The sequence below is a fragment of the Girardinichthys multiradiatus genome, chromosome 21 (genome assembly GCF_021462225.1).
Source record: "Girardinichthys multiradiatus isolate DD_20200921_A chromosome 21, DD_fGirMul_XY1, whole genome shotgun sequence".
Classification (NCBI taxonomy): Eukaryota; Metazoa; Chordata; class Actinopteri; order Cyprinodontiformes; family Goodeidae; genus Girardinichthys; species Girardinichthys multiradiatus.
In genome coordinates this window covers 23621801-23638925 of record NC_061813.1, presented here as the reverse complement: position 1 = coordinate 23638925, position 17125 = coordinate 23621801, and the positions used below count along the sequence as shown (strand labels likewise).

Below are 17125 nucleotides of genomic sequence, written 5' to 3'. Positions count from 1 at the left end.
ATAACATTGGCTTATTTCAGCTTTGGGCCACCCTTAGATTTACAGTAGAAGACACAGTCTATAGATTGGTCTAAGCCAAATTATTCTGCACTGATTACAGATAAAACAGCTTAGCTAGTGAATTAAGATGTTATCCCCCTTGGTGTAAAGGGGACACAGGCTAAGCACGCCCAAAGCCCCATTCATATCACAACCGCCCCTGATGGTGGTGGTATGCGCTGGAACTAAAAGTTAAAAACATGCAATGATTTTAGTCTAAAAGGGAAACCGAACGATGTGGTTAAATGCTGTAAAGTGTTTATGAATTTTCTTTTGTATATAAAGAAAAAACAATTATGTGGCATAAGTTCTGGGCGGGGAAATCTGCCTCATCAGGAAGGAAACGGTTCCTTTCTCCTGCACAACCGCTGGACACCGCTGAGCCAGAACCAGGAAGCCGAACTCGACGAAAGTTCTCTGCCGCCGCTGACACTTTAATACGGTCATTATCCTTCAGCAGGGGCCGGTGTTCGGGTGATCTGCACCGAGCCTCGTGTAGCGGAAACAAACACCGGATACGACCCGGCGGCTGGCAGCACCGAGGCTTCCTGAGGAGGACAGAGCCGACGCTCAGGTGGAGGCCGAGGGGAAACCAGCATGTAGTTGGCCGGTGTTCAGGTAGGTTACGCGTACAGTTGGAAAGACCTGCCTGTGTCTACGGGGAGAGTATAGCTAATAAGGCTTCCAGCGTTATTTAACGCTGCAAACTCCATAAAAAATGTATTGTTATTCCTTTTAATGTTGGAAAAGCAGTTCATTTAGCAATGAAATGAAACTTTATAAACGTCTTACCTTTTTATATAAAATTTACTTACATCTACTCTAATAACACAACAAATTAAAGTCAGTTCAGCTTTTAGGTTCATATGATGTGTAATCTGTAGCTTTCCACCTTAAAAACCGTAAGTTATTCCTTTTATGAAATAAATATCAAATACCGCCTATAAATACTTCCTAGGGGGGCATCGGCAAAAGCAGAGGCTCACCCAGGATGCCATTAACATGACAAAAAAACAGCTGGATTCTTCATATATAATATATATAAATGAATAAATACAGGCTCTACTTCTTTTATTACAGTCAGACATTAAATCATACCAAACCTTTCCTGTTTTAGGTCAGCAATGATGACCAAGTTTATTTATATTTAGTGAAGCCAGGATAAATCAGAATCAGAATCAGCTTTATTGCCAAGTTTATGCATACAAACAAGGAATTTGCCTCCGGTACATTTTGCTCTTTTGTTCTGTTTTTGCATTACAGAATATACAAATTTACAATTTACAATGTACAATATACACATATATAATAAAAAAGGTGCATTTGCAACATCTGTATGCTGTTGTTTTGTACTTTATTGAATGTTCAACAGAGAAACAGCCTGGGGGAAGAAACTGTCTCTGTGGCGGCTGGTTTTAGTGAACAGTGCTCTGTAGCGGTGGCCTGAAGGTAAAACTCTAAACAGTTTATGTGCAGGGTGTGTGGGGTCTGCAGAGATTTTAGCAGCTCTTTTCTTGACCCTAGACCTGTATAAGTCATGGATGGAGGGAAGGTCAGCCCTGATTATTCTCTCTGCAGACCTGATTATTCGTTGCAATCTGGACCTGTCCTGTTTTGTGGATGAGCCAAACCACACTGAGATGGATGAAGACAGGACAGATTGAATGATGGCAGTGTAGAAGATGACCAACAGCTCCTGTGGAAGGTTGAACTTCTTGAGTTGCCTCAGGAAGTACAGTCTCTGCTGGGCCTTCTTTCGAACAGTGTCTATGTGTGAAGACCATCTCAGGTCCTCAGAGATGGCGGTTCCTAAGAACCTGAAGTGGTCCACGGCCGATACAGTGTTGTTGAGGATGGTGAGGGGGGTGTATGGGGGTGGTGTTCTCCGAAAGTCCACCACCATTTCCACAGTCTTGAGTGGGTTCAGTTCAAGGTAGTTCTGACTGCACCAGTGTACCAGTCGATCCACCTGCTGTCTGTATGCAGACTCATCACTGTCCTGGATCAGTCCCATGACAGTGGTGTCGTCTGCAAACTTAAGGAGTTTCACGGACGAGTCCGATGAGGTGCAGTCATTTGTGTACAGAGAGAAGAGGAGTGGGGATAGAACACACCCCTGGGGGGCACCAGTACGTATAGATCTGGATCAGGAGAAGATGCTCCCCAGTCTCACCTGCTGCTGTCTGTCTGTCCACTGACAAGTGGAGGCTGGGACGTTGAGCTGTGTGAGCTTCTGGTGGAGGATGTCTGGTATGATGGTGTTGAAGGCCAAGCTGAAGTCTACAAACAGGATCCTGGCGTACGTCCCTGGACGGTCGAGGTGTTGCAGTATGAAGTGTAGACCTAAGTTAACAGCATCATCTGCTGACCTGTTTGCTCGGTAAGCAAATTGCAGGCGGTCCAGCAAGGGGCCTGTGATGTCTTTCAGGTGCTTCAACACCAGCCGCTCAAAGGATTTCATGACCACAGACGTCAGGGCTACAGGCCTGTAGTCATTTAATCCTACGATGGTGGGTTTCTTGGGAACCGGGATGATGGTGGATCGTTTGAGGCAGCAGGGGACCTCACATTTCTCCAGTGACTTGTTGAAGATCCTTGTGAAGATCGGAGCGAGCTGATTTGCACAGGCTTTCAGGCATGATGGGGAGACGTTATCAGGTCCTCCAGCTTTCTTTGTTTTCATGCGCTGAAAGAGCCTATTTACCTCTTCCTCGGAGATCTTTAGTGCAGGCAGAGGATCTGATGGTGGGGGGTTGGTTGCTTTATGGGAGGAATTTGTTCCCGAATGGGATGTAGAGGGGATGATTTGAGGTGTGAATGGCTTCTTGTCATGTCTGCAGTAGAAGCCATTCAGACAGTTGGCCAGGAGACGACTCTGTTCAGGATGGGTGGAGGGGCTCTTGTAGGCAGTCAGGTTTCTCAGACCAGTCCATACAGCTGAAGTGTCACCAGTAGAAAGGCTGTTCTTAAGCTTCTCACTGTAGCTTCTCTTAGCTGCTTTGATCTCTTTTGTTAGTTTGTTCCTGGCCTGCCTGTACCACGCCCAATCTCCACTGCTGTGAGCTTCTTCCTTTTCCCTGCGCAGATTCACACAGTCTCCTCTTAACAGTTGTTCTAGAGATGTGTCTGCTGCTAGAACTCTGTGTGGCATTGACCTGTTCTCTAATCCGAGCTGCTCTTAACCTGCGATTTCTGAGGCTGGTGATTCGGATGAACTTATCGTCCGCAGCAGAGGTGACTCTTGGTCTTCATTTCCTGGGGCGGTCCTCATGTGAGGCAGTTTCTTTGTAGCGCTTGATGGTTTTTGCGACTGCACTTGGGGACACTTTCAAAGTTTTCCCAATTGTTCGGACTGACTGACCATCATTTCTTAAAGTAATGATGGCCACTTGTTTTTCTTTACTTAGCTTCTTTTTTCTTACCATAATACAAATTCTAACAGTCTATTCAGTAGGACTATCAGCTGTGTAGTGTATCCACCTCCTGCACAACACAACTGATGGTCCCAACCCCATTTATAAATCTTGAAATCCCACTTATTAAACCTGACAGGGCACACCTGTGAAGTGAAAACCATTTCAGGTGACTACCTCTTGAAGCTCATCAACAGAATGCCAAGAGTGTGTGGAGTAGTAATCAAAGCAAAAGGTGGCTACTTTGAAGAACCTAGAATATAAAACATATTTTCAGTTGTTTCACAATTTTTTGTTCAGTATATAATTCCACATGTGTTAATTCATAGTTTTGATGCCTTCAGTGTGAAGCTACAATATTCATAGTCTAAAAACATGCAAGTTAGGTTAATTGGTTTCTCTAAAATGCCCTTAAGGTATGAGTATGTGTGTGCATGGTTGTGTGTCTCTGTGATGGACTGTCCAGGGTGTACCCCGCCTCTCGTCCGATGACCACTGGAGATAGACGTCCTTCAAGGATGAACGTGTTTTGACGTATAACAACTGAATTAGCTTTTGGGCAACCTTTCCTTCAAAAAGCAAATGGTTTTGACAGTGGCTTACTAAAAATGTACCAGAGACAACTCAGCAGGTCTAGAAGGATTCAGGCTGCGGAATCAGCAGTCTCATGGTTACACGGTGACCTGGTCATCCGATTTATGGATGTTACCAACTACAGAGATTTCTAGGTTCCTAATCTTAATCCCACCTGCAGAGACACTCAAAGATCTGCAGCTGTCAGAGCACAGCACGACGCAGACAGGAAACTGCTGTGTCCCTCAGTAGTGGTATGAATTGTTGGATTAGTATTTGTTTAATTTTTGCCAGAAGAGCAGATGTGCTGTTTGAAGCTGCCTGACATCCATTAATCTGTACATGTAAGCCAGTCTGTCCTCTTTTAGGATGCTTCTTGTGAGCTTGTTGTGAGATGCCTGTAGGCTCTGTTGCTGACTCCTGTATCCTTTTATTAAACATATTGGTTGGATTATTAATGACTACTTGCGTTAGCTCACCATCATGCATTCTGTGGGTCAGAGGCTCATTCAGACCTCCTCAACACAGCTGGATCTCCCACTGCAGGGAAAGGCTTCACTCATCCCCCAGATGCTCACTTGTATGTCATCAGTTTGACTGAGGAGACACGAAAGACCTGTAGTTGTTATAAATGTTGACAACACCTCAACCTAAATCCGTCTGAGCTTTAAAAAAGCCAGTGGGCGGAAGCAGTGGAAGGGCTGTCTTGCTGTGAATCATTAAAAGCATGACAGATGTGTGGCAGATGTGTGGAAAGTGGCCGGATCGGGTCAGGTCAAGTGAAGGAGCTTTACTTTGCAGTGATCTGTGGGAAAATGGTTTTGAAACCGCTCCATCGTCTAAAACGTGCAAATAGTTGATAATCTGCTGTATTAAGTGATTATTTCAGCAAAGTGGGCTTGGAGTCATTTTGGCTTATTGTTTTCTTTCCTGGGGTTCATCTGCTACATTTCACATGTCTTAACTGCTGATCTCATCTAGACTGGCTTGGAAAAGTAATTACACTCCTTGAGCTGAATATAAATGCATGGAACACTTTAGATTTTTATTAGTAAGAAATTGTGAAAACCATACTTTTCTTCTACTTCACAGTCATGCACTTCCAAGTGTTGGCCTGTTAGATAAAACCCCAATAAAAAAAACCTGAAGTTTGTGGTTGTAACTTGCCAACATGTGGAAATGTTCAAAGGGCATGAACACTTTTTGCAACGTATAATTTGAACGCTCACTTGAATAACTCGCCAGTGGATGTTTTCTGTCTTTTTGACGCATCCTACAGGCTGCGGTGCCATCGGCCATGAATGAGCAAGCCAAGAGGGAGCTGAAAGAAGAGGGCAAGGAGGAGGTGTTGTGCTGCTGCGAGTATGTGAACAGACACGGGGAGCGAAGCCACGTTGCGGCGTGCTGCTGCGACTGCGAGGACCTGGACGACGCCTGCGACAGGTGAGAGGAGTTCGATATGACTTGGACTCGGTTAGTTTGGAGGTTTTTGTATAATATTCTTGACAAAAGCTAAATGGAGAGTTTGTCAAGTTGTTGTTTTAACCCAGCAACATTATGAAATCAGTTTGGGACATTTGTATAAAATGTTTAAAGAGTGATCGACTGATGATCAGAAATCTACTTAGTCTAATAATTTCTTTATAAATCATCATGCATGTTAGAAATATTTAACCTCCTATAATAATCAGAATTTAGAAACTTTATACACTAGGTCTTTCTTCTTCTTTAAAAAAAAATTTGATTCAACAGTAATGATTAAAAAACCTTTATAGAAACTCAAAACCCAGATAAATAAATTATACACGGTCAAAAGGGGTAAAGGCTGAAGCATCAGCTTATAAATGCATACTCGTCAGAATTAAGTCAGGTTCTCTTTTTTTATGTTCCCAAACTAAACCTTTCTTTCTCTGAATTAAGTGTATATTCATTTAATATTGATGAATCAAAAAGAAGTTTCTTTAGGTTGTATTGCATGATGTACCGTTTTTGTAAAACCGCCTTGTCACAGATTTTTGACTCATACTAATAATTTCAAACCCAGAACTGGACTAAAAATGCACAGTCATGATTCAGAAAGTGCAGTCTATCTATGTCCTTGGGTTTTATGTATGAGGATATAGTAACAGTGATTTGGTCTTTAACAGGTTAAACTACTTGAATCTTACCTGTGCACCAAAACGCAACAGAATCCATTATTTAATAACGCAAATAAGAAAGTAAAATGCCTGGAGCATAAAAGTGTACGGCAACAAAATGCCAGAGTGGAAAGAAATCAGCCATGACATTGTGAGGAGCTAGAATATCATTTTAAGGTCCCCCCAAGGTCATACCAATGCTCAGAAACAGTCCCAGAAATCCAAGAGCTCCACCTCTGATTCTACAGGCAGTTAGCTTGTAAAATATTCAGATTAATCGCAGTACAAATAAGAGAAATATTGAGCAAGTATGGCTTGTTTAGAAGAGAAAGAATCATCTCTCTAAAGATATTTGGCAGCATAACTTTGATTTAGTTGAGACCAGAGTAGAGGCCAAAATGCCAGTGCCATGTTCAAGGAAAACCAAACGCAACATATCAGCACAAACACCTCATAATGGACTTTAAGTGAATCCAAAAAAACATGAGTGGACAAAAAATTCCTCCACTGTGATGTGAGAGACAAATAAAGACATGCATACAAATTAAACAGCTTAGTTAATCCTGCTAACTCAAAGCTAGTGAAACATGACGTGTGCTTAGTGTGCGGCAGTATTTTTCCTTTTGGCCTCACCTTTGTTTTAAATAAAGTCCGTTGAGAATGTGTGGAGGAGGAAAAGGAGTTTATTAATATGCTCAGTTTTGTTTGATAAAATGAAACTGAGACCTGTTTGGCCATTTATGATGAACTCAAACCTGATAGAAACTGTAGAAATGTTATTTTACCAGGTTTTTATGTTTTTGTTTTGTTTTTTTAAGGTTTCTGAAGAGAGAGCCTCAGAAACCTGAATCCCTGTCGCATGTGGCTGCAGTCGTCTCCGATCGGATCCGTGTACCCTGGTTGTGGGGCGGAGCCCGAAAACTGGATCTGTCCATCATCCCTCCTCTTGTCCTCCTTCCTGGCCTGCTGCACCTCGCCGCTTTCCACCTCCTGCTTGGTGTACTGGTTCTGATGGCTCTGCCCGGCCTAGTGTTGTGGTACTACTTCTTCACCCACCGCAAAAAGGGACGCACGCTCTTCTTCCTCAGCCTGGCCCTCTTCTCCTTGGGGTACATGTATTACCTGTTCATCTCAGAGGTGTTTCCACGTGGGCATGTTGGTCAGTTTGAGCTGGCAGCTGTAAGTTTAGGGGTCATCCTCACCCTGCTGGCTCTTATCCACACCAAGAGAGATCCTGGCATCGTTCGGCTGGACAAACATGCTGTCCACAGCACGGTGATGTATTACAGGCCCCCCCCTGCAGACAAAGACTTTTCCTTCAATGTTGGGGCGCAGGAAGTGTCAACGGCTGCAGTCCACCGGATGGGATCATCGGAGGAGGAAGGGTTGGAGCTGCAGGAAAGTAGCCGGAGGAACTGGTGTTCAGTGTGCAGGATTGTGCGGCCGCAGAGGGCGGGACATTGTCGGATCTGTGGTGTTTGCGTGCTGCGTCTCGACCACCACTGTGTCTGGTGGGTTTCATTCATTTTGTCCCAAATCTGAAATGTGCAAAAGTTTACCTTCAGTCTTGGTGGACTGATAAAACAAGAATTGGGAGCACGAGTTTGAATTTATTTTGGATTTTGTTTTTCCTCTACACAGGATCATATTAAGATATACATCCTAATATTAGAAAAACATCCTTTACCTATGTTCTGGAATAATCAGAGCTTATTTTATTTTAAAGCCACCATCTTCTTGGCAGAAAAGATACAGTTAATTTAATCTGGTAGGTTTCTTGGCAGAGACTTGGCTTTTAAGCATTGCTCTCAGATTTTCCGGGCGGTTGAGGATGGGACCGTTTCAGGAGCTTAATCTTATCCTGCTTTATCATTTGTTTTTGTGATCCTTGTCCAGGTGTGTCTACATTTCATCTACCTAGCTAGCTTGACCTGAAGATACGTTAAAGCATTTGGAGATACACCTCTGTCAATATTCAGTCCACTTTGTGCAATGCACCAGTACCACTAGCAGCCAGACAAACCCACAGAATGACTCTACCACCACCATGCTTGGCCATTCATACTGTGTCACAAACATCTTGTTATTTTAGATTTTTTATTTTTTGACTCATCTGACCATAAACGTGCACTCCAGAAGGCATTTGGCTTCTCCATGTGGGCAGTGACAATCTTCTGTTTTACTTGATATGTATATTTCGGAGAAGCGGCTTTGTTCTTGGCTTGTTCAAGGTTGTTCTTGAACATCATAACCTAATTTCTTTCTTCTAATAGAAATAGTTTGGTTCAGGTTAGTGAAATTTGTCACAAGTGGGCGTTCCAACAGGACGACTATCTTAAACATGTGGAATGGCTGAAGCAGGCTAACATTAACCTTCTGATTCTAACTCAGCTCAAAGAAGCGTACCACCCAGACTGTTGCATGCCCAGAGTGAAGCATGGGGGTGGATCAGTGATGGTTTGGGCTGCCATATCATGGCAATCCCTTGACCCAATACTTGTGCTAGATTGGCGCGTCACTGCCAAGGACTACCGAACCATTCTTGAGGACCATGTGCATCCAATGGTTCAAACATTGTATCGTGAAGGTGGTGCCGTGTATCAGGATGACAATGCACCAATACACACAGCAAGACTGGTGAAAGATTGGTTTGATGAACATGAAAGTGAAGTTGAACATCTCCCATGGCCTGCATAGTCACCAGATCTAAATATTATTGAGCCACTTTGGGGTGTTTTGGAGGAGCGAGTCAGGAAATGTTTTCCTCCACCAGTATCACTTAGTGACCTGGCCACTATCCTGCAAGAAGAATGGCTTAAAATCCCTCCGACCACTGTGCAGGACTTGTATATGTCATTCCCAAGACGAATTGACGCTGTATTGGCTGCAAAAGGAGGCCCTACACCATACTAATAAATTATTGTGGTCTAAAACCAGGTGTTTCAGTTTCATTGTCCAACCCCTGTATGTATATATATATATATATATATATATATATATATATAAAACATATACCTACTGACACCAGTTCACTCCATAATGTGCTCCTTCTTGTGTCTGCAGCTTGCATCCATTAGGTTTCATTGTGGTGTTTGGTCTGCTTGTGTGTGTGTCTTTACTGTACCTGTGTTTGTTCTGGGGCAGGATAAACAACTGTGTGGGCCAGGCCAATCATGGGAGCTTCCTGCTCACCCTCGTCTTCTTCCTGCTGACGTCCCTGTACGGCATTGGCCTGGTGCTGCGGAGTGTGTGTCCACAGCAAAACGTCCTCACTGCCTTACTCTACTGCCCCGAGGTTTACAACCAGTACAGGTTCCACTCGGTCCACTTTCCTCTTTTAAAAAATGTCAACTGTATGTTATGCTGCCATTTTAGGGTACATTTTATTTGTAAGTTTCACCAGACTCTTAAGTACAGCCCAGGAACCCTGCATACACTGGCATGTTGAGTTGTTGCACATTTTTTCACTTTACAACCACGAACGTCAGTGTGTTGTATTGGGATTTTAAATGATAGACCAGTAGCCCATCAATAAAACACCAACTCCATTGAAGGTCAAATCATAAAATGATTTGCAAATCCAGTTGAGCCTGTATTCAATACACTACAAAGACAAGATATGTATTAAACTGACAAACGTCATTGTTTTTTTGTGCAAATATTCATTTTAATATATTTTTCTGATATTTTGAATTTGATGTTTGCAACACATTCCAAAAAAGCTGGACAGGGGCATGTTTACCACTGTGTTTCATTGCCTAGGTGGAAATCTTTCCTATTCCTGCTTGATGAGCAACTTCAGTTGCTCAACAGTCCGGGGGCTCTGTTGTACTTTGCACTTCATAATGCGGCTCACATTTTCAATGGGCGACAGGTCGTCTAGAACCCACAGTCTTTTACTACGAAGCCACACTGCTGTAACGTGCAGAATGTGGCTTGGCATTGTCCTGTTGGAATAAGCAGGGAGGTCCATGAAAAAGATGTTTCTCATTCATAATCATCACATTCTTGTCAACATATGTACTGTACCATAGCCTCGGTTGTTTAGCCTTTTGCTATAAATACAGCTGTAAATCCTTTGTTGTATGTCTCTACCAGCTTTCCACATCATTTCTTCTTTGCTATTCCATTACATCCACTTCATTTATGGACAACTTTGTGTTGTTCTGTCCCACAAGATCTCATAAAGTACATTAAATCTGAGGTTGTAACACGAGAAACAAACGTTGCGGTGGCACAAAACGCGTGACCCATACTCGGAGGCTTCAGTCCGCGACGCAGCCCATCGTTAGTTTGACTCCCAGCTCAGGCAACCTCTGCTGCCAGTCTTCCCCCTCACTCCACCCCTTTCCTGTCCGCTTTCTGTCCAAAAAAAAAGAGAAATATAAAGGCCACTATTGCTGCAAGTTTTCAAGTCCTATAAATACTTTTGCACTTCACTGTAAATTCCAAATACATAAGATCCTAGAATTTGAGTAGGATACACTTTCTTTTTACCATGGCTGTATTACAGGTCCTTCTCAAAATATTAGCATATTGTGATAAAGTTAATTATTTTCCATAATGTCATGATGAAAATTTAACATTCATATATTTTAGATTCATTGCACAGTAACTGAAATATTTCAGGTCTTTTATTGTCTTAATATGGATGATTGTGGCATACAGCTCATGAAAACCCAAAATTCCTATCTCACAAAATTAGCATATTTCATTTGACCAATAAAAGAAAAGTGTTTTTAATACAAAAAACGTCAACCTTCAAATAATCATGTACAGTTATGCACTCAATACTTGGTCGGGAATCCTTTGGCAGAAATGACTGCTTCAATGCGGCGTGGCATGGAGGCAATCAGCCTGTGGTACTGCTGAGGTCTTATGGAGGCCCAGGATGCTTCGATAGCGGCCTTTAGCTCATCCAGAGTGTTGGGTCTTGAGTCTCTCAACGTTCTCTTCACAATATCCCACAGATTCTCTATGGGGTTCAGGTCAGGAGAGTTGGCAGGCCAATTGAGCACAGTGATACCATGGTCAGTAAACCATTTACCAGTGGTTTTGGCACTGTGAGCAGGTGCCAGGTCGTGCTGAAAAATGAAATCTTCATCTCCATAAAGCTTTTCAGCAGATGGAAGCAAGAAGTGCTCCAAAATCTCCTGATAGCTAGCTGCATTGACCCTGCCCTTGATAAAACACAGTGGACCAACACCAGCAGCTGACACGGCACCTCAGACCATCACTGACTGTGGGTACTTGACACTGGACTTTTGGCATTTTGGCATTTCCTTCTCCCCAGTCTTCCTCCAGACTCTGGCACCTTGATTTCCGAATGACATGCAGAATTTGCTTTCATCCGAAAAAAGTACTTTGGACCACTGAGCAACAGTCCAGTGCTGCTTCTCTGTAGCCCAGGTCTGGGGAATGCGGCACCTGTAGCCCATTTCCTGCACACGCCTGTGCACGGTGGCTCTGGATGTTTCTACTCCAGACTCAGTCCACTGCTTCCGCAGGTCCCCCAAGGTCTGGAATCGGCCCTTCTCCACAATCTTCCTCAGGGTCCGGTCATCTCTTCTCGTTGTGCAGCGTTTTCTGCCACACTTTTTCCTTCCCACAGACTTCCCACTGAGGTGCCTTGATACAGCACTCTGGGAACAGCCTATTCATTCAGAAATGTCTTTCTGTGTCTTACCCTCTTGCTTGAGGGTGTCAATAGTGGCCTTCTGGACAGCAGTCAGGTCGGCAGTCTTACCCATGATTGGGGTTTTGAGTGATGAACCAGGCTGGGAGTTTTAAAGGCCTCAGGAATCTTTTGCAGGTGTTTAGAGTTAACTTGTTGATTCAGATTATTAGGTTCATAGCTCGTTTAGAGACCCTTTTAATGATATGCTAATTTTGTGAGATAGGAATTTGGGGTTTTCATGAGCTGTATGCCAAAATCATCCATATTAAGACAATAAAAGACCTGAAATATTTCAGTTAGTGTGCAATGAATCTAAAATATATGAATGTTAAATTTTTATCATGACATTATGGAAAATAATGAACTTTATCACAATATGCTAATATTTTGAGAAGGACCTGTATATCATATTGTGAGACATTTTTATTGCACACATTTTCAATGAAAAGTAATCTTTGTGTGACAGAGGTGCTGGCCTCAGATAGTTCTGCACACTCCTGCTTCCTGAGGATTTCAGCTTGTCCTTCAGTATTTATTAATGTTGTCGTCTACAGCAGCCTCTGCTTGGCCACCAACTCAAACTGTGGTCTTTTAGGGATTTACTTGAAAGTACACTCCGTCAATATAAAGTACAAACTTGACACACAGGTAATCAGTGCGTAGGCTTACAAATGTCAATATAATTCAACACTTCTGACTGTGTTTCTTTTTATTTTAGACGATACCAGTCAAAGACATTCAGCTGGACTTAAAGTTCCAACTCATACAAATGGATGTAAAAACCTGCCATCTTCTCCGTTATTATAGTAGATGATTGGAGATTTTATGACAAACAATGGGTAATTGAAATCTGCTCTATTTATTCCCCAGAACTCTCCAGCTGCAAATGAGCATATTAGTCCCTCTTTAATGTTTATTTAAAATGTCTGACTTTACCTTTCTGTGTTCTCCAGCTCTGCTCTTTGCTTCACCTGCGCCTGGTACAGCAGCATTGTGACCGGCGGCCTCCTGCATCTCCTTCTAGTGCAAGTGGTCAACATCAGCTACAACGTGACGGAGCGGGAGGCACGAGTCGCACTGAGGGAGAAAACGGCCCGCAGCACCTGCTGGGGACTCGTCGTGGACACAGGCGTTTACTCAAGAGGTCTGTGGAGCAACTGGTCCGAGTTCATGTCCATGGGGGACAAACTGAAGCCTCCGTCTCCAACAGACTTGGTGTAAGAGACAAAAGGGGAACGGTAGCAACACATCCGCTTCTGTCCACTAGATGGCAGCATTGCCACTTCGTCTAAAATAGCCTGGCTCTGTTGTTGAGAGTGAACATGTCTCCAGCAGAGTCAGCGTTGCTCTAAGGTACTTTGACATTTAGCAGTACTGCTTCCCACCTCAACACCGCGCATTCACTGCCATTAAAATGACAACTGGGACCTCAACTACGTGTTTGGAGCTAACGTCAACTTGGTTACACACAACTATCACTGTGGATGTCTTCCTTTGGCCTTGGACTCTGACTTTACTTCTCGGTTACATTCCAGTCCCTCGGTAGACACCTGTAGTTAACGCTCTCTGCAAAACATTTTTCTACAGCCAAAAATTTAGTATCTGGAAGATTCCTCTGGATTTTGTTTTGAGATTTTATGTTATAGATCAAGACGGGGTCATGCATAAATGAGAAGTGGAAGTAAAATGATACGTAAATAAAACTAAAACAAAATGTGAGAACATTTGTTGGCAAACAGCATCATGAAGACCAGGGAACACGATAGGCAGGTCAGAGTGAAGCTTTTATTGAAGTTTATATTACAAGCTATGAACATCTCACAGAGCTCTGTTCAATCATCTGAAAATGTAGAGTTTGCCACAACTGCAAACCTACCAAGACAAGGCGGTCCACCTAAAGTCAAGTCAAGTTTATTTATAAAGCGCTTTTCAGCAACAAGGTACTCAAGGTGATGTACATGAGGAAAAACATTACAATGATACAAAAAATCAAACAGAGGTAATTAAAAAATTAAAGAGAATAGAATGATGGATAAGAAAATGAAAGGAAAGTTGGACTGAAAACTTAAATAATAATGTTTAGATAACACATTCAAAGGCCACTCTAAAGAAATATGTTTTTAATCCTGATTTGTAGCAACTTAGGTTTTGGCACTTTTACAGTTTTCTGGGAGTTTATTCCAGATTAGCGGAGCATAAAAACTAAAAGCTGCTTCTCCATGTTTAGTTCTGGTTCTGGGTGTGCAGAGTAGATTTGATCCAGATGACCTGAGAGGTCTGGGTGGTTGATACCCTGATAACAAGTCGGTAATGTATTTTGGTGCTAAGCCATTTAGTGATTTTATAAAATAACAGAAGTATTTTAAAGTCTATTCTCTGAGCTACAGGGGGTCAGTGTAAGGACTTTAGAACCGGGGTGATGTGCTCCACTTTCTTAGTTCTAGTGAGGATGCGGGGCAGCAGCGTTCTGGATCAACTGCAGCTGTCTGATCGACTTTTTAGGCAGGCTTGGAACAGATAGTATTAATCAGGGAAGCAGCCAAGATGCTCATGGTAACTCTAGAGGAGCTGCAGAGATCCAGGTCTCAGGTCATGCACTCTACAAATCTGACCGAACGTATAGGAGAAATCCCAATGGGCAATTTACCAGAATCCAAGTAGGGGACTTGATAAGTATATGAACAAATGTGATAATTTAGATGAAATCAAAAACATTTGTGGTGAAAAGTAACACTCCACATCACCCTGAATATGCTGTCCTAGCTGTGAAACTTGAGTGGCAGAACCACTTCCCCCACTTGGAAATGGCAGCTGGTTTCAGAAGATTTTCAGCTGGAATTCACTCAATGACCAAGAATCAATTATTTGTATTTTATTTTGAAAATTGTTGAGTTCAAACCAGGTGAACAACCTTAGAATACAAACAAAAGAAAGATCTAGAAAACGTATCCCAATAAAAATTAACACATCTTACTAGAGATTAACCTTGAAGTAGAAAATACCCACATTAAAACTCACAAAATAAACATATTTAAAACTCCATTCAGTGATAATTTTAACCTTACACTTTGGCAGCTTTTAACTCCTTTACGCAAAATATCATTTAGCAAAATACTTTAACCTTTAATACCTTTTTAAAATGCTTATTTTTAACGGCACTTTGATAAATATAAACCACTTGCATTTTAAATCACATGGCTTTAACACGTTACATTTTTTACCAGAGTTGAATCACATGGCCTAATATGTTAGTCCACAGCTCGAAGACACGGTACAATCGAAAGCTCTCAAAGTCTTCCATTTTTTTTTTTGAATCAAGCCTCAGTCCTGCAGTCTCTTTTCCCAGGGCCAGATTTTCCCAGCACGTCTATCACACACACGGTTTGCTCCTTGCTGTCCTGTGAGCGAGTGCCTCCAAACTCCCCTGGTCAGATCTTCCCCACCTGGAGCAAACAGCCTGCTGCTTCCAGGTTGGGAGACGCACCCAGACCTGCAGGTCAGCTCAACAATCATGCTGTGGGGATGCTGTCCATTAAGCCCCTATTCCACACAGACCATGAATAACAGGCCAAGAATGTCAACATTTTAGGATTCTTAGTTGAATGGTAATAAGTTTCTGAATTCGTAACTGATTTATATTTCTTAGTATGTTTATACAATTCTTCAGCCATCTGCTGCCGAAATCCCGATCCCAAAAAATGTAAATTAATTCTTAACAAATGAATTGGTCAATCCTAGGTGTCCTAATCAATTCTTAGGCATTCCTATGTATTCTTAACTCAATCTGGGATTCATAAACCATTGTCTTGACCACTAAGGGCCTTTGTACCCTCTAAAAACGTCCAATTCTCTCTTCTGTTCTTGGAAAAAAAAGAAAACAAGGAAAATAATGAATAGAAAAATGTATGTATAGATATATTTTTTCAATACAATACATAAGAAATACGAAACAAAGAAAATTCATTATTTTAACTTAGTTTCTTATTACATTTTATGTCCAAGATAAACACTTAAAACAACTTAATTTCTAAATATCAAGTCATCATTCAAATAACTTGCACTCCTGCTAGTCCCTCTTCACTTTTTACTATATCTTGATGGATAATCCCACTAATTGTCAAGAATAGTAACATCGGCATGTTGTTAACTGATTCCTAACATTCGTGCAGCATTCGTAATAGATTCTTGTAAATCGTACTGAATTCTGGACAATATTCGTGCGAATCAAGCCGAACCTCAGGATTTATCTTTATTGTACCTGTGTCGTAACTGAATCTTACGGCATCACAGACTTGGACCAGAAAATTTGCAGTATTCCAAGAATTGTCACAAATCCTACAATTTCGCAGTTCCTGACAATTCTATTATTCGTGGTCTGTGTGGAGTAGTAGCATTAGCAGGGAGAGGGAAGATGGATGGAGTTAAACGCAGGGCAATCCTGGAAGAAAGCCTGTTAGAGGCTGTAAAACACTGCAAAGACTCTGGTGGAGGTTCAACTTTCAGCAGGACAACGACCAAAAACCGTACAGCCATAACTACACTGAAATGGTTTGGATAAAAACATAATCATGTGCTAGAATAGCATAGTCAAAGTCTAAAATAATCCAATTAGGAATCTGTGGCAAGAGTTTCAAATTGATGTTCCCCAATGTTCTCCATCCAATCTGACTGAGCCGAAGCTATGTTGCAAAGAACATGGGCAGAAATATTCTAATACTCTACATGTCCAAAGCAGGCAGACATACCCCTAAAGACCTGCAGGTTCTATTGCAGCGAAAGGTGGTTCTAGAAAGTATTGCCTCAGTGGGGCTGAATAGAAATGCACGTCACACAAAAAACGTTTGGAAACCATGTATCATTTTCTTCCATTTCACAATTATATAAGCTTTGTGTTGGTTTATCTCATAAATACCAATCTAATGCATTGAAGTTTGGGATTTTTATGATATGACCAAATGTGGGAGACTTCAAGGGATATAATTACATTTTCAAGGATGTGTACCTCATTCGTCTTTCCCGAATACTAACTTGTCCCTTCTTTGCCTTGCAAATTGCATCGTAGGCATTCATACCGGATAAATGAAATATCATGGCACAAGGCTAATTAAGGTACTGCGGTAGTTGATTGCATTTGTAAAATTTAAGCCTCTTTGCATCACGTTGTCACACTTCCACATGAAAGCACTCTAATATATTTCATCATGAAATGCACAAGTGTCAGCTTGAGACTGGTGAAGCTTTTTGAAGCTTTCCACTGTTAATACACTTCTAGTGGTAGTCACACA

General features: G+C 42.0%; 1 protein-coding gene across 3 annotated transcripts; it reads left to right on the top strand.

The window, feature by feature from the left end:
• Positions 1-364: 364 nt before the first annotated feature.
• Positions 365-13562, top strand: zdhhc23b (zinc finger DHHC-type palmitoyltransferase 23b). 3 transcript variants are annotated; one of them, XM_047349158.1, is made up of 5 exons: positions 369-657; positions 5271-5468; positions 6982-7674; positions 9308-9475; positions 12794-13562. In XM_047349158.1, the coding sequence occupies exons 2-5, from the start codon at positions 5323-5325 to the stop codon at positions 13059-13061; spliced, it is 1275 nt and encodes a 424-aa protein (XP_047205114.1). In that variant the 5' UTR covers positions 369-657; positions 5271-5322; the 3' UTR covers positions 13062-13562. The 3 variants fall into 3 exon arrangements, with proteins under 3 accessions (XP_047205115.1, XP_047205114.1, XP_047205113.1); XM_047349157.1 differs by having other exon boundaries at positions 370-657; positions 5305-5468; XM_047349159.1 differs by lacking the exon at positions 9308-9475 and having other exon boundaries at positions 365-657; positions 5305-5468.
• The last annotated feature ends 3563 nt before the right edge of the window (positions 13563-17125 follow it).